Source organism: Pleurodeles waltl, chromosome 4_2 (genome assembly GCF_031143425.1).
Source record: "Pleurodeles waltl isolate 20211129_DDA chromosome 4_2, aPleWal1.hap1.20221129, whole genome shotgun sequence".
Taxonomy (NCBI): domain Eukaryota; kingdom Metazoa; phylum Chordata; class Amphibia; order Caudata; family Salamandridae; genus Pleurodeles; species Pleurodeles waltl.
Window position 1 is genome coordinate 78,330,053 of NC_090443.1, and position 23,394 is coordinate 78,353,446.

At 44.3% G+C, this 23,394-nt stretch overlaps 1 protein-coding gene across 2 annotated transcripts in view; it reads right to left on the reverse strand.

Annotated features, from left to right (window-relative positions):
* Positions 1-23,394, reverse strand: part of NEMP1 (nuclear envelope integral membrane protein 1) — a 289,952-nt gene that overhangs the window by 140,177 nt on the left and 126,381 nt on the right. For both annotated transcript variants that reach the window (XM_069230773.1, XM_069230774.1), the window contains exons 6-7: positions 21,637-21,751; positions 5,819-6,044 (exon numbers count right to left, since the gene is read on the reverse strand). In XM_069230773.1, the coding sequence (XP_069086874.1) occupies positions 5,819-6,044; positions 21,637-21,751 (341 nt within the window). The remainder of the gene's footprint in view (positions 1-5,818; positions 6,045-21,636; positions 21,752-23,394) is intronic.

Below are 23,394 nucleotides of genomic sequence, written 5' to 3' on the forward strand. Positions count from 1 at the left end.
GGACAATGGCTATGCATGAGGACATCATGCCTAGGAGTTTCATCACCATTTTGACTTGTATTTTTTGTTTTGGATACATGGCCTGTATTACATTGTGAAATGCCTGAACCCTTTGTGTGCTTGGAGTGGCAATCCCTTTTGCTGTGTTGATTGTCGCCCCTAAGTATTGCTGTGTTTGACACGGCAGAAGGTGTGACTTTGTGTAGTTGATTGAGAAACCTAGTTTGTGGAGGCTTTCTATGACATACTTTGTGTGTTGTGAACACCGTTCTAGCGTGTTGGTTTTGATTAACCAATCGTCTAGGTACGGGAACACATGTATTTGCTGCCTTCTGATATGTGCAGCTACTACCGCCAGGCATTTTGTAAAAACTCTTGGCGCAGTTGTTATTCCGAATGGCAACACCTTGAATTGGTAATGTACCCGTTGGAATACAAACCTTAAGTACTTTCTGTGTGAAGGATGTATCGGTATATGGAAATATGCATCCTTTAGGTCTAGTGTTGTCATATAGTCTTGTTGTATGAGCAGTGGGATTACGTCCTGTAATGTCACCATGTGAAAGTGATCTGATTTGATGTAGGTATTTAATGTTCTGAGATCTAATATAGGTCTCAGACTCTTGTCTTTTTTGGGTATGAGAAAGTACAGAGAGTAAACTCCTGTTACTTTCTGTTGGTTTGGTACTAATTCTATTGCTTCCTTCTGTAGCAATGCCTGAACTTCTAGTCCTAGAAGATCTATATGTTGATTTGACATAGTGTGTTTTCGGTGGGACGTTTGGAGGGAATTTGAGAAATTCTATGCAATAACCATGCAGGATAATTGCCAGTACCCAAGTGTCTGTTATCATCTCCTCCCAATGTTTGTAAAATTTGCTTAGTCTCCCCCCCACAGGTGTTATGTGTTGGGGATTTGTGACTTGGAAGTCACTGCTTGTTTTGAGGAGTTTTGGGGCTTTGGAACTTCCCTCTATTCTTTTGGAATTGTCGCCCTCTATATTGCCCCCGAAAACTTCCACTTGATAAGTGGGCCTTGCTTGTGAGGTTGTGGCCTCTGTAGGTTGACCTCGAAACCCTCCCCTAAATTGTGTTTTGCTAAATGTGCCCCTGCTCTGTGGGGAGTAGAGTGCGCCCATGGCTTTTGCCGTATCAGTATCTTTTTTGAGTTTCTCAATAGCAGTGTCGACTTCCGGCCCAAACAACTGCTGTTCATTAAAGGGCATATTCAGCACGGCTTGTTGTATTTCCGTCTTGAATCCTGACGTACGCAACCATGCGTGTCTCCTTATTGTTACTGCAGTATTTACTGTCCTTGCAGCCGTATCTGCTGCATCCATTGCTGACCGTATCTGATTATTGGAGATACTTTGTCCTTCTTCCACCACTTGTTGTGCCCTTTTTTGGAACTCTTTGGGTAAGTGTTCTATGAAATGCTGCATTTCGTCCCAATGAGCTCTATCGTATCTTGCCAAAAGTGCTTGTGAGTTGGCAATGCGCCATTGGTTTGCTGCTTGTGCTGCAACCCTTTTACCCGCAGCATCGAATTTGCGACTCTCCTTGTCTGGGGGTGGTGCGTCTCCCGAGGTATGAGAGTTCGCTCTCTTGCGAGCTGCCCCGACAACCACAGAGTCTGGTGTTAATTGCTGTGTAATATAAACAGGGTCTGTTGGCGGTGGCTTGTACTTCTTCTCCACCCTTGGAGTTATGGCTCTGCCTTTTACAGGATCCTGAAATATTTGTTTGGAATGTTTTAGCATTCCCGGGAGCATAAGTAAGCTTTGGTATTGGCTATGAGTGGAGGATAGTGTATTAAACAAAAAGTCATCCTCAATTGGTTCTGAATGCAAGGTGACGTTATGAAACGCAGCTGCCCTTGAGACCACCTGCGTGTAGGATGTACTGTCTTCAGGTGGCGATGGCCTCGCAGGGTAACAGTCTGGGCTGTTATCTGATACAGGCGCATCATAAAGGTCCCATGCGTCGGGATCATCTTGACTCATTGCAGTATGAGTCAGGGATTGCAACAGTGGTGGAGTGGCTACCGGTGATGTGTGCATTGATGGTGGTGGAGATGGTGGTGGAGTTGTTTGTCTTGCCACCTTTGCCTGTGGCTGCTTGTCCTTTTCATCTTAATTGGGGGAAGAGTGCTTATCTTTCCTGTCTCTTTTTGAATGTGGAGCCTTCTTTGAGTGTAGTCTGGCTCTACTGATTCAAGTTGTTCTCCGAACTTATGTCCTTGCATCTGGGAGGACAATCCCTGTTCCTCTGTGTAGGAACCTGTTTTCGGTTCCGAGGCTGGATGTTTCGGAAGCGAAACCTTTTCGGTCGCTTTTTTGGGCTCAGAGGAAACCTTCTTTATTTTCGGCGTCGTGGTGTCTCGGTGCCTACCCATTTCGGTGCCACTGTCTCGGTGCCGAATCTGCTCAGAGCCGCTGTCTCGGGCCAGAGATTGCTGTGTGGCGGTATCTCGACCGGAGTCGGATGACTTCGCCACAAGCGTGCCCTTAATCGGTGCCGATGATCAGTCACCTATTTTTCAGGTTAAGCCATGGCCTGTTGGCGGTGTCGTCCCCTGGGCTTTTGTTGTCTTTTCGTGAGTTTTGTGTTTCGACGTCTTACTCACGGTTTTCGGCGTTTCTTCGGGATCGAGCTCGTCCGAGTCCGATTCCTGGATGGAGAAGGTTTCTTCTTCCTCCTCGAAACGCCCTTGTCCTGTCGGCGCCATCTGCAGTCTTCTTGCTCTTCGGTCTCTTAATGTCTTCCTCGACCGAAATGCTCGACAGGCTTCACAGGTATCCTCCTTGTGCTCTGGGGACAGACACAAGTTACAGACCAGATGCTGATCTGTATACGGATACTTGTTATGACATTTTGGGCAGAAGTGGAATGGGGTCTGTTCCATCAGCCTTGAAGAGACACGTGGCCGGGCCGACCAGGCCCCGACGGGCAATCGAAAAAACCCTGAAGGGCCACCAGAGCTGTTCAAAAGTTGGTGTCGATCTGTTGTAACTAACCCGATACCGAACGCAAACAAAACCGACGATTTTTCCGAGATTCTAACTAACTTTCCGACCCGAAAAACAGAGCGAAAAGGAACACGTCCGAACCCGATGGCGGAAAAAAAACAATCTAAGATGGAGTCGACGCCCATGCGCAATGGAGCCGAAATGGGAGGAGTCCCTCGATCTCGTGACTCGAAAAGACTTCTTCGAAGAAAAACAACTTGTAACACTCCGAGCCCAACACCAGATGGCGGGATGTGCACAGCATGTGTATCTGCAGCTACACATGCCATCGAACATATATTTTTTTTGGCACATCAGAGGCCCGCAAGTGAGTACTTTTACTCTGAGACGAGGCTGGGCCCTGTTGAGCTAAGCAGTAGATCTTATTTCCTCTTATTTTTAGGTTTAAAGTGTGTGTGCAATGTGCACAGAATTTAAATACAAAATGGTTAGCATGTACCTCAAAGTGCTTGCTGACCTTGTCCGTGCTCAACCACAAAGCTTCTTTGCTTCTAGGGTTTAAGATTTTATTCCCTGGCACTCTTGATGCTTCCTTTTCTGCTTTATTTTCAATTGTAAAGTGCATGTGCATTATGCAAGAAGTTCTTTATAGAGCATGGTGGCCTTAGTCGTTCCCCGTTCTTTTTTTTTTTTTTTAAGGAGAACTCCATTCTCTGTCCCAATATTATTGAGTTCGTTTAATACCGATTTTAAAAAAGTTGTTTATTGGCAAGCTAGGGGTATAGAGGCTCCACTCAACCAAGTGGTTACAGCTTGCCTGCAGGTGCAGATATGAAGTTTCAGAAATGTTTGTTTTAGCAGCTTTTTCATTTAGGCCATAATCATCGGGCATAAACAAAGGATATGTACTATTGTCTCTTGTTTGCATCTGCATAAACGACAGCAAAGATTTGATGTCTGGCTCTCCCAGGTTGTGATTAAGTCTTTGTTATCTATATACCTAAAGTGATATAGCATTAACTGATAACTTAAGACTGCGGAAAAATGAGCTGACATGTATTCCTTTGGTCTCAGGCTTTTATACGAGTTGATCATTGTCCAGGCATGCCATCTCTTTGCAAAAAGGGTGATATCATTTAAATGAGACGAATATCTGGTGGAGGAGTTGGTCACTCGGCAAAAAGCTGCTTTTTCTATGCATGTGATCCAGGCGTTTCAAATGCCTAGTACATTTATTGGATGCCCTACGTGTGCTTCCAGGAGTGACTTTGGGCCAGATGTAGGTAGAAAGCAAATTGCGAGTCCTTCCGACTCGCAATTTGCAACTCGCAATTTGCTATGCAGAAAGGTGTCTCAGGCACCTTCTGCGACTCGCTATGGGGGTCGCAAAGACCCACCTCATTAATATTCATGAGGTGGGTGGCAGTTTGCGACCCCATAGCGAGTCTAGGCACTCAAGTGGGTGGTGGCCTGCTGGAGACAGCAGACCACCATGTCCGTGACTGCTTTTAAATAAAGCTGTTTAAAGGAAAACGAGCTGCAAATAGAAAAAATTACCGAAACCTTTTATTTCGGTTTTTTTCAGAGTAGGCAGTGGTCCATAGGACCACTGCCTGCTCTGAAAAAATAATTTTGTGATCATTCACAAAGGGGAAAGGGTCCCATGGGGACCCCTCCCCGTTTGCGAATGAGTTACCATCCACTTCAAGTGGATGGTAACTGCGAGTTGATTTGCGACCGTGAAATCTTACATCGGGTGCGAGTCGCAAATAGGAAGGGAACACCCCTTCCTATTTGCGAGTCGGAAACACATTTTGCGAGTCTGTTCCGACTCGCAAAATGTGTTTCTTCATCGCGTGCGGGCATTAGCGCCTCGCAAACGGCGTTTTTCGCCGTTTGCGAGGCGCTAATGCCTTGCTACATCTGGCCCTTTGTTCCTCTGCTGGTTCCCAATTTCCATCCAACTTAAGTTGTTTATGGAGCCTCTCTCAGAGTTGTGCAATCTCCAGCATAATTTGACAAAGGCGTTCATACTTTGTATCTTTGATTTTTTTAAGCCAAATTCAAGGCGGACCTGGGCTGGAAAGGCTATGAAATGGATATGACTTCGCTTATTCAAAAACCTTCAAGTCCATTTCTTTTCCTTCAGTAAATGCAGCTTCATAAAAGTAAATCGCATTTTAAAACAAAGACAAAGGAAAGAAGGAGACAAGCTTTCTGACAGCTATGCAGAATTCCAGTGAAAGGGAGCCCTCCAGTATCTCGGGAATTGTAGGGTGCAGAATTGTAGAGTGAGAAGGGCTTATTTTATAATAGGATCTGTCAGAAAAAAGAAGTAGCTAAATAATCGCATCAGAAAAATAATTTACTGAAAAATTACTTTACTGGAGATGGGTGGGGTGGGGGGGGGGACGGGGGGGCATAACAACGCAATCCTGAGTTCAGGGATTATACTCCGACTGGATGATTGACTCGGCGAACAACTGCCACTCTGTTGCTCGGCTGGATTTGGAGGTCCTCGATTGACCTAATGGCAGTAGTGCAGATGGTTCTTTACCTGACGCTGTAGCCTGGATTGGAAAAGTTTTCCTTTTCCGTTTTCAAAATGGGAAAATGACAAAGGATTCTTTATGCAGGGCTACTTCTTCAGGAGCTTTTTACCAATTTTTTGTGTGAAATTTAAGTACATAAAATATACGGATTACGATACAAAAAAAAAAATTCAAAGTGTAATGCTGCAAGTATGTGATCCTTTTCAATGTTCATGAACGTAATGGCAATACTCATGATGGATAACTGTTGTACGTAAGTAACTACACCATATACATTAATTTTCTAAAAGGAGTTACCTGTATGTGGTTAGCGCCCACTGGACTGGATACTCCAAGTGCTTTGTGCAGAATGCAATGATCATTAAGGTAAGGGCAACATGTCGGATCTGGATGCCCAAGAACATCATCAGCATACCGATAAGTTGCAGTGCCCAGCTGAGAAGGTTAATGCTGCGCTCATTCTCTAGCGGACCATACTTATAGCATATGGCAAAGCTGACAAATCCAACCAGGATCATGTAACCTGGCAAAGAAGCAGAGGGGGTAACCTAAGGAACAGTGTTCATGCAATCACATAATGTATTTCAAGTAAAACAGATGATCTACTTTCCATGGACTGACTGATGAAAGTAGCACACGAGGCAGCAGAATGCGATTTAAAGGGTAGGTGGCTGTGTAAACGAAGCACTCAGAAATAGGTGCCATCTATGGCCACTTAAAAAAACAGAAGTATTTTATTGTCTTGTTTAACCACTAAAGCACCGACTTTCGCATTTTGTAAAGGGGAATTCCTGCCAGAACAGATTAACAAAAAAATAAAAAAAACACATGGGTGATGCTACCATTACAAAAAATATATATATATATATATATATACATTCAACATGAAATAGTTACTTACTCATATACATCATTCAGCATTGTAGGCATCATATTTATTTTGCATTTCCCAGGGAGGTTCATGATTGTTTAAACATCAACCCTCAGGTAATTCTTCCTTGCACAAACTGTAAGATGAACTGCAAGCCAACAACTACATCTCTGACCTCTAGCACAAAATGGGAAATGCAGGGTCTTTAAAGTTTAGTGCGTACTTTTTCTTTTCCTGCGTGAATCTCTCCAGCTAACAAGTCTATCTGCACAGTTATTTTCTATTAACAGTTTTTTTTTTTATATAAGGCAAGTTAAAATGATGAAGTCTGCATGCCAACATTTGTCAGTTCTGGGGCCTAATAATACATTATTAACAAAAATGTACAAAGTTCAGATAGGTACATTAAAAACAGTTAAAAATTATTTTATATAGGGAGTTGGAGGGTGTGAAAGGAGAGAGTACCAGGATTCCACCTGTAGGAGATATTCAATGCTTGGACATTCAGAACCACATGTACAAAATTTAGGAATTGTGATTACCAAATCACAAGTAGGAAATCGTAATTCGTATTGTAAGAAAAATAAAGAGGCGATTCTTAATTGGTCGCAAATCAACCTACTTTATGAATATTAATGAGGTAGGTCGTCTTTAGGAATGATACCCATCACATGGATGGTGGCATGCTTGAGTCGGCAAACCACCATGTCTAATTGCTTTTTAATAAATAAATACATTTAAAAAAAAAAAAAAAAAATATATATATATATATATATATATATATATATATATTTTTTTTTTTTTTTAAACAAATAGAGTCTATTTTTCTTAAAGGAAAAAAGGATGCGTTTAAAAAAAAAAATGGAACTTTGAAGTTTCATTTTGTAAGAGTAGGCACTCATCCGTGGGACTAATGACTGCTCTTAAAAATATTTGTTTTCCGTTCCCAAAGGAGAAGAGGTCCCTTTGGGACCCCTTCCCAATTGCTAATGGGTTACCATCTACTTCAAGAAGTCGGTAAAATATGAATGTATTGTGACTGTATTTCAGTCGCAAAACATTCATACATCCCAATCAGATTCAGTATTTGGAAGGGATGCCCTAAGCAAGCCCCTGCCAAACACCAAATCCCAAACACAAATTGTGATTCAGTAATGTGTTAGTGTATCGCAATTTGTGTTTTGCACATATGTACAAGTATTTTTGTGGTTGGAAACAGCCCCATGGGCCGTTTCCGATCGCACAAATGGTTTGTACATATGGCCGTAAGTTACTATAATTTAAAGAAGAAATTAGGCTTCCATCGTAAGAAAGAACAAGTTACTTGCATTCTGTAACACTCTTTTTTTTGGGGTATGCTCTATTCAACCGCAGATTCCTGACTCTTAGAATATCCCCGGATGCCAGGTTGGATGCAGAAGATTTTTCCGTGTAAACTATGTTACGAAGTGATGGCTGGTACCACATAGAAGCACCACCCAAGCATGCTGTCAGTTTATTTCTTGACATCGTCAGTGTCTTCAGGCACCAAGCATAAAGAACCCATTAATTGTGCCTGTGTGCAGATCTCCCATATTTTAATCAATCAGTACTTCTATAGTGGGGCTTAGCACACGTGGGGTCTCAAGGAATTGTTGGCGGGTGTGCTGCTCAATTGAATAGCCAGGTCTTGAGGTCCTTCCTGAACTCTTTCAGTGATGCGGGCTGCGAAGTAGGAGAAGGATCTTCCTCCTGTTGAGCTTTTTGACATTTCCAGATGATAAACAGTCCATTACACAGAACAAGGAGAAGACGAGATGGCACTGAGTAATCTGCTGTTAGATGAAGTATCCACCACAAAGAGAGTTACCCAACATGTTCTTCTGATGGATATTTCTAACTATAGATTCCTCTCCATTAGAATAGATATCAAAACAGTACCTCTCTAGGAGGTGGGTATGTGGAATGACTCAGATTAAAAAGTCCAGCAGGACCAAACGTCCAAAATGCCATTTCTGCTTGACCTGGCTGTCATGGCAGAACACTTCCTGAATGTGTGAACTGCTGTGCATGTAACAGCCGGATGCTTGGACATCACCAGAACAGCCTGTGGATATCACCCACATGTGGTTCCAGAGAACCACGCTAGTTCTGACAGCTCTTTAAATAGAAGGTCATATCCAAGCCTGACCAAATGACAATAGGCTGTGTCCGGGCCATACTGAATAGTCTGCATCATGTTGGCACGAAATTCCTCTGGGACTGCTGACATGATCTTGGTGACAATATCCCAAACTGCATGGCAGTACCTATCCAGCAAACAGCTGCCGTTGACTGACCTAAAGACGATGCCACCCGATAAGAACATCTTTTTCTGAATGCTTTAGTTCTTTTTGACTGTCTGGGTGAGGGGGGGGAATATGGCAAGAACTGGTTTAAACCTGCTAGAAGATGCATTAACTACAGGCCTATCAGAAATAGGGTGCTACACCAGAAAGGCATGGTCACCTCGAGCGGGTCTGTAGCATGCTGCCACTTTCTGTTATCAGGAGGGCAGGAGCAAAGTTTAGCCCACGTACCCATGAAGAGGTCAGTCAGGGCTTCATTGAATGGCGGCAACATTCGGATGTGGGCTCTCTGGGTTGAAAGACCTTTGTGAGGATGAAAATTAGTTACTTACCTGTAACTGTGGTTCTCCAGTATTGGTATCTTTCATAGATTCATGTGCTTGAATCATCTCCGTCGTCGAGGTGGGAGCCACACAGTAACTTCAAACACATATAGCAGTAAGTGTTACACACTAGGCCCTAATGGCCCAAATAGCCTATCCATGTTCTTTTATGAAAAAGGAACCAAATTTGAGCCACGGCCAATCAGGTGTCAACACCCACTAGAATAGTCCTAACAGAGGCGGTTTCCCTCAGATTTTCTAGTACAAGTGTGAAGCGGAAATCTCATCCATAAGGGGAGCCTCTGAGGGGAGGAGGGTGGGTCACATGTGAATCTATGAAAGATACCAATACTGGAGAACCACAGTTACAGGTAAGTAGCTAATTTTCTTCTCCAGTATTGGCTCATTCATAGATTCACATGCTTGAATTAGAGTAGCGAGCAGTAATATTGTTTAACCAGGTACTAGTTGTATTCTCATAATAAGAACAATAATAATAATAATAACAACAACAACAACAACAAAAAACAACGAGTAACCCTCTTAGTCATCATTCAACAGCAATATACCAATGTTCACAGGAAGATAACAATAGGCACAATAACCATAATCATCAGCATCACGATAAGTATCAAGCTAGCTACAATAATAATAACCACAATAATCATTAAAAGTGGGAAAGCTAACCTTGACCAGATTAAGGAAACTTAGTTCACATACCATGTAGCGAAATAAATGCCTCAGCACTGCTTGCCCCACCACTGTGTCTATGTTATTCGTCTCTTCGAGACAGTAGTGTCTTGTGAAAGTATGTTGGCCTGACCATGTGGCTGCTCTACAAATATGATGCAGGGGCACTCCCGCGAAGAGTGCTGCCGATGTGGCTACCGCCCTTGTAGAATGAGCTCTCATCTTGCTCTGGAGCGATTTACCGGCCTGAGTATGACAGAATTGGATCGCCAGGCCGATCCACCTGCCAATAGTCTGTTTGGTCACTGGAAAGCCTTTCCTCGCATCTCCAAAGGCCACAAGTAACTGGTCTGATTTGCGGTTGTTCCGTGGTTTGACGTTAAAACTTCAAACATCTCTTAATATCCAGCAAATGCAAAGCCCTTTCTGCTACTGTCTGGGGGTTACGGAAAAAAGTTTTCAAGATGACCAGCTCATTCAAATGGAAACACGAGGGCACTTTCGGAATATACTTAGGATTCGTCCAAAGAATTACACCCGTAGTGGTGAACTGAAGAAAAGGCTCTTTAATGGTGAAGGCCTGTATGTCGCTTACTCTCTTAGCCGAACGAAGTAAGAGCCAGTAACAACGCAGTTTTCCATGAGATGAATTTCAGTTCCATCCTGTGGATTGGCTGAAAAGGGGGTTTCATGAGTTGCCCCAGCACCACATTTAGGGACCATAACGGCGGAAGATTCCGCACCAGTAGAAAAGCTCGAAACAGCCCCCCTAAGGGATTGCTTCACAATCCTGGTAGAATATAACGAGACAGTGTTTTGACATCGGCAGTACCTCGAAATTGCTGCCACATGCACTCGGATGGAGGAATACGAGAGGCCAGACATTGCCAAGTGCAACAAATACGGCAGTACCTGTTCCGGAAGGGAAGAGATAGGATGGATTCCTTCCACTGCACACCACACACAAAAACACTTCCATTTCAGCCTGTAGGTCTCATTGGTGGTGTCCGCCTTGGCTAGAATTGCCCTACATTCCGCAGAGATGTCCAAAGTGGCGTATTCATTGAATTCAGGAGCCAGGCCAACAAGTGGAGAGATGACGGATCCGGATGTCTGACCTGGCCCTGGTGCATTGTCAACAGGGTTGGCTTCCGTCTGAGTAGCACATGTGGCTGTTCTGAGAACATGAGGAGTTCTGTGAACCATACCGGTCTTGGCCACCTGGGTGCTGTTAGAAGGCGACAACCTTTTGTCTTCATCTTGCTGAAGACTCTCGGTATTAGCAGGATCGGAGGAAAGGCGTAGGCATAGACTCCTGACCATCTCATCGAAAACGCATTCCCCCGCAACCCTTTTTGGAGAAGCCAGCTTGCATAATAAGGGAATTTCTTGTTCTCGAAAGTGGCAAACAGATTGAGATTTGGTCTGCCCCATAACCGGAAGAGTTGGTCGAGGACCTCCTGGTCTAGTTCCCATTCGTGGAACGGGATCATCGTCCTGCTCAGGGTATCCACTAGAATGTTGGTCTGACCTGGCATGTGCTCCGCCCCCAGAGAAATGTTTGCTATGGCCCATTTCCAGATGTTTTGAGCCTGTTGCGAGAGCTGCAGAGACCTTGTACCACCCTGCTTGTTTAGATAAAACATGCTAGTAGTATTGTCCGTCCTGATCAAAACATTCGAATTTTGAAGCCTTGGTAAAAAGGCCTTTAGAGCCAAATCTATTGCCTTGAGCTCCAGCTGGTATATGTGGAGTTGTCTGTCTTTTCGAGACCAGGACCCGCTGATCTGTAGATCTTGAAGGTGGGCCCCCAACCTTCGAGGGAGGCATTCGTTGTCACTGTGTAGGGGGCAGCTGATGAAGAAACTTGAGACCGCTGGACAAGTTGGCCACTGTCGCCCACCAAGACCTGGCGGTCCGCATCTCCGATGTGATGAGAATTTTTTCCTCGAAAGAGCCCTGTACCTAAAGCCACTGAGCGTCCAATTGCTCCTGTAGGGGTCGCATATGTAGTCTGCAATCTGGGATCAGCGGAATGCATGACGAGATCATTCCCAGTAATGACTTAGGTTCGAACTGAAACACACTTTTTTGTTGAGAGGTTGTGGGCCAAGGTGTTCAGCTTTTGTTTTCTTTCCTGAGACTGGTATGCCGTGCTGCGGACAGTGTCCAGTACTCCTCTTAAGAAGTTCAATTTCTGTGTGGGGTGAACATGTGACTTTTGGTAACTGATGTTAAGCCCGAGATCTTCGAACAACTGGAGGCAGGCGGTTGTGTGGCGCACCACCTGAGCTCTTGAGGATACCTTGATGAGTCAGTCATCAAGATAAGGAAGCACCTCCATGCCCAACTAGCGTAGGTGCGCTGCCACTGGAGCCAGCATCTTTGTAAAAATTCTGGGGGCTGATCTCAAACCGAAGGGAAGGACACGAAACTGTAGATGCATACCAGCCACCTTGAACCTGAGGAATTTGCGATGGTTTCGGTGTATTGGGATGTGATAATACACATCCTGGAGGTCTAGGGATGTCATGTGATCTCCAGGATTTAAGAGGCGCAAGATGTCCTGCAGCATTACCATCCTGAACGACTGCTTCTTCAGGAACTTGTTTAACGATCTTAAGTCCAGAATGGGGCGCTAGTCTCCTGAAGGTTTCTTTACGAGAAAGAAGTGTGAATAGAACCCCTTGTTCCTGTGAGGAGCAGGGACCAGTTCTATTGCCCCTTTGTGCAGCATCACTTACACTTCCCTGAGGAGTTGCTTTAATCGTGGAGGCAGTGGGCCTGACGGAGGGATGTTTGGTGGTCTCTGTATGAACTCCAGAGTATGTCCCCTGGCCACTATATCCACCACCCACCTGTCGGATGTTATGCTTGACCATCGAAGGAAGTGAGATGTAATGCGACCCCAAATTTTCGTGCCTCAGGTAGCGAAGGAAGCTGGTATGGCCGTTTGGTCATTGTTTTCGGCCAGTATCTCTTCCACGGGCAGCCGATCTCCCCTTCGCGGGGTGCCTATATGCAGCGGTAGGTGGCAATCGATAATGCTGCTGTTGCTGGCTGTATTGCTGCTGGGGTCCTGCCGAAGGGACTGGTACTGGGGTCTATACTGTTGGAAACCACCTTGAAAGGAGTAACTTCCTCTACCCCTCGCACCTCAAAAAGGCTGTTTCCTGAACTGTAACGAACCAAGGGAATTTGCTGTGTCCCTAACCGTCTTGATGGTCTGCAGTATGTCATCCACATGCTTCCCAAAGAGGCTTTCCCCATTAAACGCCATGTCCAGAATTCTGCTCTGAACCTCCAGGCAGAAGGAAGTAGACTTCAGCCACGCCTGTCTACGCAAGACCGCTGCACCTGCCAGCTGTCAGAAACCTGTCAATGAAAATGTCAATTGTGCAATCAATGATCTCAGCCGCAATCCGCTTACCCTCCTGCAGCACCTTCGTTGCTCCCAACTTGGCATCCTCAGGCAAGCGGTCTAAATAAGCAGACATGTCTGCCCACATCTGCCAATTATACCTTCCTAAAATGGCCAAGGAGTTAGCCGCCTTTACTGTGATCACCGCCACCAAGGAAAATTTCTTCCCAATATTGTCCAACCTCCTTCTGTCCCTGTCTGGAGGTGATGTAATAGGTGCCGAAGGGTTCTTTGAGAGACGCTGAGCCGCTTGAGATATTACCGAATCCGGTTGTGACACTAAGCAGGCCAGAGTGTTATCAGGGGCTTTGTATTTCTTTTCCAGCCTCAGCATCTGGGAAGGCACTATTGCCGGCTTTTTCATCGCTTTCAACCCCTCTTGCCATAGAAAATCCACTATCGGAATAGCCCTCACTGACCTCTTTGAAGGCTCTTTGAAGTCATATAAGAAACAATCCGTTTCCTGAGAGATAATGGGCAAGTCAAATCTCTTGGCCGCTCTCTCCATCAAGCCCATTATGGCCGGCGGTGGTGACGGTGTGGGGATAAGATAGTTATCCCACTCACTAGGAGCTGCCTCCATTATCTCACCTTCTTCCCTCTCGCCATCTGTAGAGAGATGATCATCCTGTGGTTGGTGAACAAATGGGACGCTTCTGTGTGGCATTCCCAGATGACTGGTCACAGGTATTTGCAGAGGCGTCTACTGGCAATAAGGCCTGGATAGAGTTACAGGTGTCGACGGTGGAAACCTTCGATAGTAATCCTAAAACATACCCTGGAGATCTGACACTAACGATCTAGGCATGAGAAAGGAAGTTTCTGCCTCCACTAATGGGTATGATGGATCCTGCTGGAAAGTAGCTGAAGAATAGTTGGGCTGTTCCTGCCCTTCATCCTCTTCATCCAAGTCCTGGCATTTTACATGCAGCTGTGATGGACCACTGGCTGCGCATTCCGTCTTCGTGAGAATAAATGTCCTCGTCATCATCTAAGAGATGCTGTGAAGGGTATGGCAACACCTTGCTCGGAGTGGTATGTCTTGGAAGAATCGGCGATGTTTTATCCCCCATGGTGATAAAAGAAAGAGGGAGGAATCTTTCCGAATCCTGTTGCACCATCAAATCACCAGAAGATGGTACCGTTGCTGACGGTTGCGCCGACGAAACATCTAATATGGTCATCAACAGTTCAGTTTTCGTCGACGGTTCTCTCGTCGCTGGTGTGCTCGCCGACTGTGCCTTCTTCATCCTCATCGACAGGTGTCTCGTCGACGGGAGTGCCATCGTTGTCTTTTTATAGATCTTGGCGGTGACGAGTCGTTGATGAAAGCGGCGACAACGTAACTATCATTGGGGACACCGCTGTAGTAAACGTCGACATTACTGTCGTCGCATTGACCGTCGACACAGTCGTCGACCGGCCCTTTTTGGCAGCATCTGAGGAGTCTTACCGGGTCCTTCTCCGGCAACAGGGACAGACACACTTCTTGGGGGTGCCTTTTTTCCCCCACAGGCATATTAGGCTCTGAGCAAAGCTTTTTAAGAGTCTTAAGTGGGTCTCTGGTCCAGAGGTAGAACTCTCTTGGTGCTTATGCTTCTCTACAGATGTATATTTCATCTTTTTAGCCACCTTCTTCGGTGGCTCCTCAGGCAGTCTTCCACTCTCCAGGTCTTTTCAAGGAGTGAGAGGTATGAGATGAGGCCTCACTCATCTGAAGATGGGTTTTCGATGGCTTTCTGCCTTTGTAGCCACAACAAGAGTCTACCCTCACGGTTTTGTGATTGAAGGTGCGACAGATCTTACAGTCTCTCACCTTGTGATCTGAATGCAGACTCTTTTCACACGACGTGCGGTAGAAAATCTGAGGGAAACAGTCTCTGTTGAGAGTATTCTAGAGGGTGTTGACGCCTGATTGGCTGTGGCTCAAGTTAGGTTCCTTTTTATAAAAGAACATGGATAGGCTATAAAAGTGCCTATTTGGGCCATTAGGGCTTACTGTGCAACACTTACTGCTATATGTATTTGAAGTTACAGTGAGACTGCCACCTCCACGACGGGGATGATTCAAGCATGTGAATCTATGAAAGATCCAATACTAGAGAGGCTGGTTTCCACCTCAGAGAATAACTGCGAATCCAAAACTTCAGCCGCTTGTCTGAGGACTACGGAGAACATAGTTTCATCTCCCATGGAAGGGCCAGGGTGAGAACTAAGCCCTATGTCAAGGGAAGTGTCCATTCCACTGGCCTCTTGTAAATTCAAATACAAATTTATCTTCATCATATTGTGGAGGAAATTCAAAACCATCATCAGAAAAAGCTGGTTGAATGGTTAGAGTCCGCAGAATGTTCTTGGAGCCTGGAAAATGACTCCTATGCAAAGGCAATGTTTTATCAGTCAGATGGTACTGGGGCAGGGCAAGTCAAAACTATTTCAGTGTGCAATTTCAGCAGGGGTTGAGATCAATTTGGTTTGGATTTGGACAGGATAATGTGAATCTGTGCCCTTTAGCGGCATCAGGGTTGGCATTAATGTGGCAGGAAGGGTATGGATTGTGGTGTCCGATGTAGAGTGCTCCACAGTTGAAGCTGTGCCCAAGCAGGTTCAAGAGGCATAAATAGCACAGAGGGTGGACCCGCCAGCAGTAACCGGGCTGGAGGCCTCTGTGAATGCGTGGAGCTCAAAGGCACAAGAGAGACAGTAGGGTGCCAAAGATTCAAAGATTGGCTTACTTAAATGCCTCAATCTGTTGTGGCATAACTGATGGTCTGAAATTCAGGGTGCATCGTAATCAGCTGCAAAATCAGGTTCTCAGTAGAGAACTGGAGTGACACCAAAAGGGTATATTGACATTCTTGCGATTTCACAGAAGGAGAGTGCAAGGCTGGGATGAAGCCCACTTGGACTTCTTATGTTTTGTCTTCGATTTTGACATACCCAAAGATGTGGACCATGACAACAACCTGTCCTGGGAGATGCCAGACAGTGGTAACTAGTTTGCGCCCTCGACTTCAAGTGGGAGCTGGTCTTATGCGACTTCCTGAGATGCTTGGCAACGCACAGCGTGGCTTTTTGCTCTTGGATAGTCTACATGCACATCTGGGCACACTCCTAGCATGACTTGAGAGTAATGGCTCTAACACCAGAGACATCTTGTGGGGAATCTGTCCCAGACATTTGTTTGCAATAGCCCCTACATACATTAAACTCTATAGTTTTATGAGAAGAGATGTTCCTTTGCATACAGAGAAAACTTTTGTGAGGAAAACAACTAGTCAGTTGTGGAGACAACTTTAGGAGGTAGCTCCTGTTCCAAATACAAAGGCGCAGATGGAAAGACAGCACTATGCTCTGTAACTTCTAAGACAGAGCAGAATCGAAGCACAGCTGCATAAGGCCACCTACTGGCATATAGAGGATATACTAACGCATTTGCCAACCAGAAATAGGTTGCCATCTGATTGAGTAGGTACCTAGACATCTATCTTCTGCTTCAGTGCGACCTTGACCTCGCCTTGCCCTTCTGACTCATGTTGGTGTCTGTCTCCTGCATTTTTTTCTGTTAGCTTCACGTAAATTTGGTAACTACTCTCTCTCTCTCTGCAGTCTGTTCTATCTGCCCCGTCTCTGTTTAACTGATCCTTTTTATGTCCTTTGTTCCTCTTAACTGCCCTTTATTGCATGTTTTGCCCCCATTACTGCTCAGTTTTGCATCTAGGTCTCTTTTGTCACTTTTTGCCCCAGCACCCTCAACTTGCTCCGCCTATCGCATTTTCCTGCCTTGCTGTTCCAGTCAAACTTTCCAGCTCTCCCTGTCGGACTTTCCTGCTCTACCTGCTGAACTTTACCTGTCTCCCCACCAGACTTGCTGAGTCCACCCACAGCCCCAGGCACTTCTCCCACTCTCCAAGGCCCTACTTAAAGGAGGCAACAAATGCTGCTGCCAAGTTGCACCTCATTCCACAGTGGGTCCCTTTGCTTGCTCACACTGCCACTTCACATGACTCCACACACCTAAACCCACCCACACACACAAGTCTCCTCCCCAAGTCAGAACTCAAAATCCACATTCACAGCACCAAACACCCACCCTACACAACTCTACTCATTTGCGTGCATGCTACTCAACACATGCTCACTCTGCAAGCACTCCATCGAGATCTGGGAAATCATCAACTAACGTACCGGACCTCCTCTTCCTCACTGAAACCTGACTCAACCCCAAATCAGTGCCAGACAGAGCCGCAGCCATCCCTACTGGTTATAATATCCTGCACCAGGACCGACCCCGTAAACCAGGAGCAGAACTTACCATTATTCACAGAGACACCATCAAGCGTACCTCTTATACTAACCCAGAAGCCACTTTTATAGAACACATGCACTGCAACCTTCAGAAAAAAAGTAAAACCTCTATCAAAAGGCATCCATGCCTACTAGCCCCCAGGACCTTGCGCCCACGTCAACAACCTTCTAACCGACATCACTGCATCCCTTGCCAGTGGCACCAAAGACTTCATACTCCTAGACTCCACAGATAACTCCACAGACTTGCAGAACATCGCCCTCACCCAGCCCGAACAAGACCCTACCCACATCGCCAGACACACCCTGGATTTCACCTCCTCTAGCAAGGTTAAATTCAGCCACATCACTCCACTGACATGGACAGACCATTTCCCCCCCTCCCGCCTTCCCCTTTACCCCCCTCCTCCCCCAAACCACTGAAGGAAGAATGGTATAAAAATGGAATGGCTAACGTTGTCTAACTTAACTATTCAGTCCACTGCCATCAGCCTCCCTAGTCCCACGTCCTCTCACTACATGGTCCTTTTCTCTCCACTCTTCCACCTCAAAAAGGTCTCATAAGGAGTAGGAAATATCTTCCAGGCCAGGAAAAAAGCCACGTAACTGCTCACTGTGGTGAGACTTGTTTTTTCTTGAAGGGATGAGTACGTTTTAGGGCCTACAGGTTGTATCTAGCGAGGGAGCCAAGTCACCTGAAACGCAGCACTGCATGTAGCCTTACTCCTGCAGCATACTGAATGCGGCCCAAGGGACTGCTGGCACAGTTAACTGTAAAGCTTCAAGGCTGATGAAGAACATTTTTTCTGACTGGTAGACTGCAGCACAGGCAGGTATACCCCCCTTCTATTCTTTAACAGCCACAGGACATGGAGCCTGGGTCGCACACAGTGCCTCTGCATGTGTGCGTCTGTGCTCTAACATTAAAGTGGAAGTGTCTGAACTTATGTCCAGATCTAGTACATCCTGAATTTTAAGTGGTGCACGACTGCTGCCGCTTTGCTAGCTATACCATTTTTTTGGCCTGACCCAGAGTGACATCATGGACCAGTGTTTTCACATGAAGATTTTACCTCTGCCATTTTCATCAACTTGTAGTGGCTGAGTCTACTTCAGTGCATGTACCTGGAAGAGATTTTCAGTCACATCAAAGGAGTATTGGTAAGCCAGATTCCACAGACTACAGCAGTTTTCCTCCTTGGGATGAGACTGGCTGCCTTGAAGGACATGGCTATCACTGACTGAAGATTAATTTTCAATAGGTCATTAGAAGTCAAAAAACTAATCACGCTTAAATAGAAGACTTGGTCTCCTCAGAGCTCTCACAAGTAGGCCTCGAAGTTGTGGTTGATGTTCGCCATGGAGAGCCTATTGTGTAATCTGTCAGACAGTGGGTTGGGTGTTGACTTGGAAATTGGACCTCTGTTACAGTACAGAAACAACAGTGCACAGCCCTCGGCCTGCCCCAGAGTTCTGCACTCCTTAAGACTTGCGAATGATTTAAATTGAAGCGTTAATATCGTTATTATGACTATAACATGAAAGGCATGACGCGACTGAATTTTGTATCATTATGTTTCTTACAATGGGTGCCTCACTTTGGTGATTTCCTTCCTTGAAGCTGCGGGGGGAGGGGAAGGGGGGGGGAGAAAGGATGAGGGTTGGGAATTCACTACTTAAGATGCCATTCATCCTGTAAATGACTGACATCAAGTGGCTTGTTTAATCTTGCTAAATCTGTTAAAATTATTTTGGAAAAAAAAAAAATTTGATTGAACGAAAGTATAGGTGATCTTAAAGCCACTGGATCTGGCCAATTCAACCAGTGGAGACGCAAATATTAAATAAAGTCAGCCTCAGGAACGCTATTGTAAAAAAAAATCTTGAGACTGGAAAGGAGGACATACAATAGTTTGTCACAGACAAAAAGGCAGAAACCATTTAAGGCTTTCATTCCAATGCCTAGATCAGCAATCCCAAATAGAGGAACTGGATGGTAAACCATGTCAAAGGCCACAGAAATATCGAGAAGGACCAGGGCAGTTGAGGTGCCTTGGTCTAAATGCACCTAATGCAGTTTGTGACTGCAAGGGGGAATCTGTGTTATGTAGCGGTCTAAAAAGAGGACTGCAATTTACCGAAAAAAGATTGTTATATTGTTATGTTCTAAAAAAGGTGATAGTTGCAAATTTACAGATTTCTCTAGCATTTTGGATGGTAAAGATAGTAATGAGATAAGTCTACAGTTAGTAAGCAGGGGTGGATTAGCTGTTTTTTCTTTTTTTAAGGAGAGGAATTATCATGGCTTTTTTCCTGAATTGTGGCAGTGGTAAGAGAGATGCTGCTTAAGTCAAGTGAGGCTAGGGCATACTGGTCGCTGGAGAATTTCGGGAGGGTAGGTATCAATCAGTAGTGAGATTCAGCCTGTCCCAATAGATTGCCTACCTGTTCCTCGTAGAGATGGATGAACTCGTGCAAAGAGGTGTATGTTTTAGAAATTACCCGCTTATCTAAGAGAGGTACACTATTAAGTGAAATATTGGCGAAACCTAAATACATTTCCACAATTTTATTTTATTTTTTATTAAAGGGGAGGCCCGATTGTTGCAAAGGGGCGATAGTCATATGTCTCAGGATGAGACCAACTACAAACTATGAAGAAATTGGGAATGGGGTTTTACTAGTTTTCTATTTTTGATGCCTAATAGACTGTCTTAGACTTTGAGAACTCTGTATTCCCAAATGGGCAATTCATTTGCCAGCTCATAATATTTACAGTGAAATGTTATTGCATTTCAGGAGTCAGTATATAAGAGGCAGTGTTGCCAAGTCTTAACCTTCTTGGATCTCTTGGGCATGATAGTGCCCAAAGACGAGGTGATCCTCATATTAAAACTGGTAGGGAAGGCCTCAATGTCTTCGCCGAACAGCGGTTTATTAAGGCTGAAGGCCTTAAAAAAAAAAAAAAAACTTTGGCCCACAGGTGAGATTTTATGGACCTAGGACATGGTTTACCTCTAGGCCGGGACCTGCATGGATGTCAAACGCAACTGCAACATAAGAGTGGGAGAGGAGTCACAGTTCCAAGCGATCTAGAGAATGACTGGCTGCATGAATAAGGTGTTGGACTAATTGGGAGAGACCCAGCGCCACAAGGGAATCTAGCAAACTGTTAACCATCACTGGATTGGAAAGGTGGTCAAAATGGTAATTAAGATCTCCCAAAATAATACAACTAAAGCACTGAGAACCTAAGGTTCTAGGAATTGTGATAAGGAATGAATACATTCAGATCTCAGCCCTGAAGGATGATCTGCAAGAGCTACCATAACAGAAGTTTGTTTTAACATAAAGGTGAGGACCTCGGTGTGAGGTAGGTTTGGCAACTGAAAGTGGAACAGTTAATAGATTTCAGAGCAATGATGCCTTCTCCCGCTTCTAGCCAATACTGGGACTGGACAATTCCTGTATCCAGGTTTCCATTAAGAATAATATGTCAGGCTTAAAATTATGTTGATAAATTTAAAGATTTCCATCTTGCTTTTGGGTAAAAAAAAAAAATAAAAAAAAAAAAAAACACATTTTTAAGAAATCTAGATACAGTGGAAGACCAAATGTTGGAGGACAGCATGCTATGGTGTGTCGTGGCTGATGGAAAAAGAAATTTGGATGTATGAGGTAAGATATGCAGGCCACATACATTGCATGAACTAGTGCTAGATAAGCACACATCAAGAAGGCTGCATTGAGTGTAACTGATCAAACTGCTGTTAACTGAGAAGAGAGTCTGCAATATAGTAGCTGTATAACAGAAGTGGATGGCAAGGAACCATTTCCAACGTTTGTAATGGTCTAGGTGCTGACTGGCTTGCATTTGTGGCGAATCTGTCAATATCAGGAAGGTAAATATCGCCATACACGTGAGGCATATGTTGGTGTATGGCACGCTGACACATGACATGATGCTGCTGGAACCCTGTTAATTTATTCATATTTCAAAAAGCGACATAAATGAATATTTTGAAAGAGGAGAACTAGCACTGCTGAAAATCAAAGGATCACTGCATTGCGCCCAAATTAAAGGGAGAGCTTTCTTTAACTAGATTCTGAAAATAATCTGTCTTCACAAAGTCAGTACTCAACAAAGGTAGAATGAAAATGCAAACCCCTCTTACCTAGAAGGTACTGCCAATATTCCTTACAAATGTCTCGCAGGTTTCGCAAAAACAGTTGAATGACATACAGCGAGATTGACCAACCACTCAGCAGCAGTGCATAAAACGCATTTTTCTAGAGGAGTCAAGATGGGACGTAGCATAAGTAGAATATACATGTCTCCATGCATTGCTTCTTTGATATTTCATAAACAGAATTTACATTTACTTTACTTGAGAAACCAACTTAATACAGATATAATAAACTGAATTTCAGAATACTGATGAAAGTTAGATTTGACCACTTAATGAACAAATACATTTTTGTTGCTTGTAACCCAAATGCTAGTGTCAGAGCTTTATTAATAGGATATTAAAATACATATATCATCTGAGAAGAAAACGACTTACCTGTGATAGTCCTCCAAAATATCTTTCATAGATTCAGTCTATAACAAAGCTCCTGGTATTCTCTACTCTTGGCAAGCTCTAAAACTCTGGAGTAAGGAGACCCTTAAGGGAGCTGAGCCCTTTGTCTGTCCTCCAAGCAGGCTGGAGTTCATGAAATGAGGTGAACAGAGCACATATTCTCTACTAGGGTATGCGAGCACAGTTTCAACATATTTGTGCCATGGACCCGGATTAATGTATTATCAGAGTCCTTGTTTTTGCACAGAAATGACTTAAGTGTATGACAAAAATGCTAGACTTAAGACAGAGGCTTCTAGAATGTTGACTTTTTACCTTACTTTTTATGAAGAAAAATTCTATGTGCGAAATTGTCAAATTTTTGTTGTTCAGTTTATAATAGAGAAGGATTTTTCCATTCTCTGTAGCACCTCTGAGTACACAAAAATCTACTTGCAGGTCGGAGCTGTGCAAGATGCAGCCTGGTGGCAAAAAAAAAAAAAAAAAAAAACACAATGCTGCAGCTTCCATGTGCTTCTTACTAAACTAAAAGGAGCCTTTTCTACTGTCCTGTGAGGGTCCTTACTAGTAAGTGGAATGGAGTGCAGTAAGCAGACTGATAAAAGTTGGGGAAGACAGTTTCTCAGGTTTAAGGCCTACTGGCATAGAGGTATACGAAAGGGGTATATTACTTACCCTGTAAGCATCTTGTTTGTAGCGTGTAGTGCTGAAGATTCACATGCTACGCCCACTCCTGCCATCTAGTATTGGACCCAGGACTCTGCAGGTTGTTTTTCCTCAAAGAGGTATTATGGTCAACGTCACACGTCCTATCGCCTCTTCGAGGTATTGTGCATGTTCAACAGCTTCTTTGTTAGATTTGTTTTTTCCGGCATCAGGCTCGGACGGTCTGTGTCAGAGCTCTTCATTTTTGATGCCCACATGGCCCACAGAAAAAGAAAATTGTTAGAAATTGAGTCTTTAGTTGGCAGAGGTATACACCTCTGTCCAAGCAGGGAGCACAATCCTAGTCCGGGTAAGTCACACACAATCCAAATTGTTCTGTGCCCACCCTCTGGCAGCTTGGCACTGAGCAGTCTTAACTTAGAAGACAATGTGTAAAGTATTTGTGCAATAAATCATACAGTAACACAGTGAAAAACAACACAAAAATACACCACACAGTTTTAGAAAAATAGATAATATTTATCTGACTAAAATAAGGTCACAATGACAAAGATCCAATAAGCACAAATTGAATTTCACTTTTAAAACGTTTAAAAGAGTCTTAATCCTTAGAAATAAACAGTTGTTTCTTTGTTTCACACAGTCCCTGATATGCGTAAAAAATAGCGCCACACAAAAACAGCA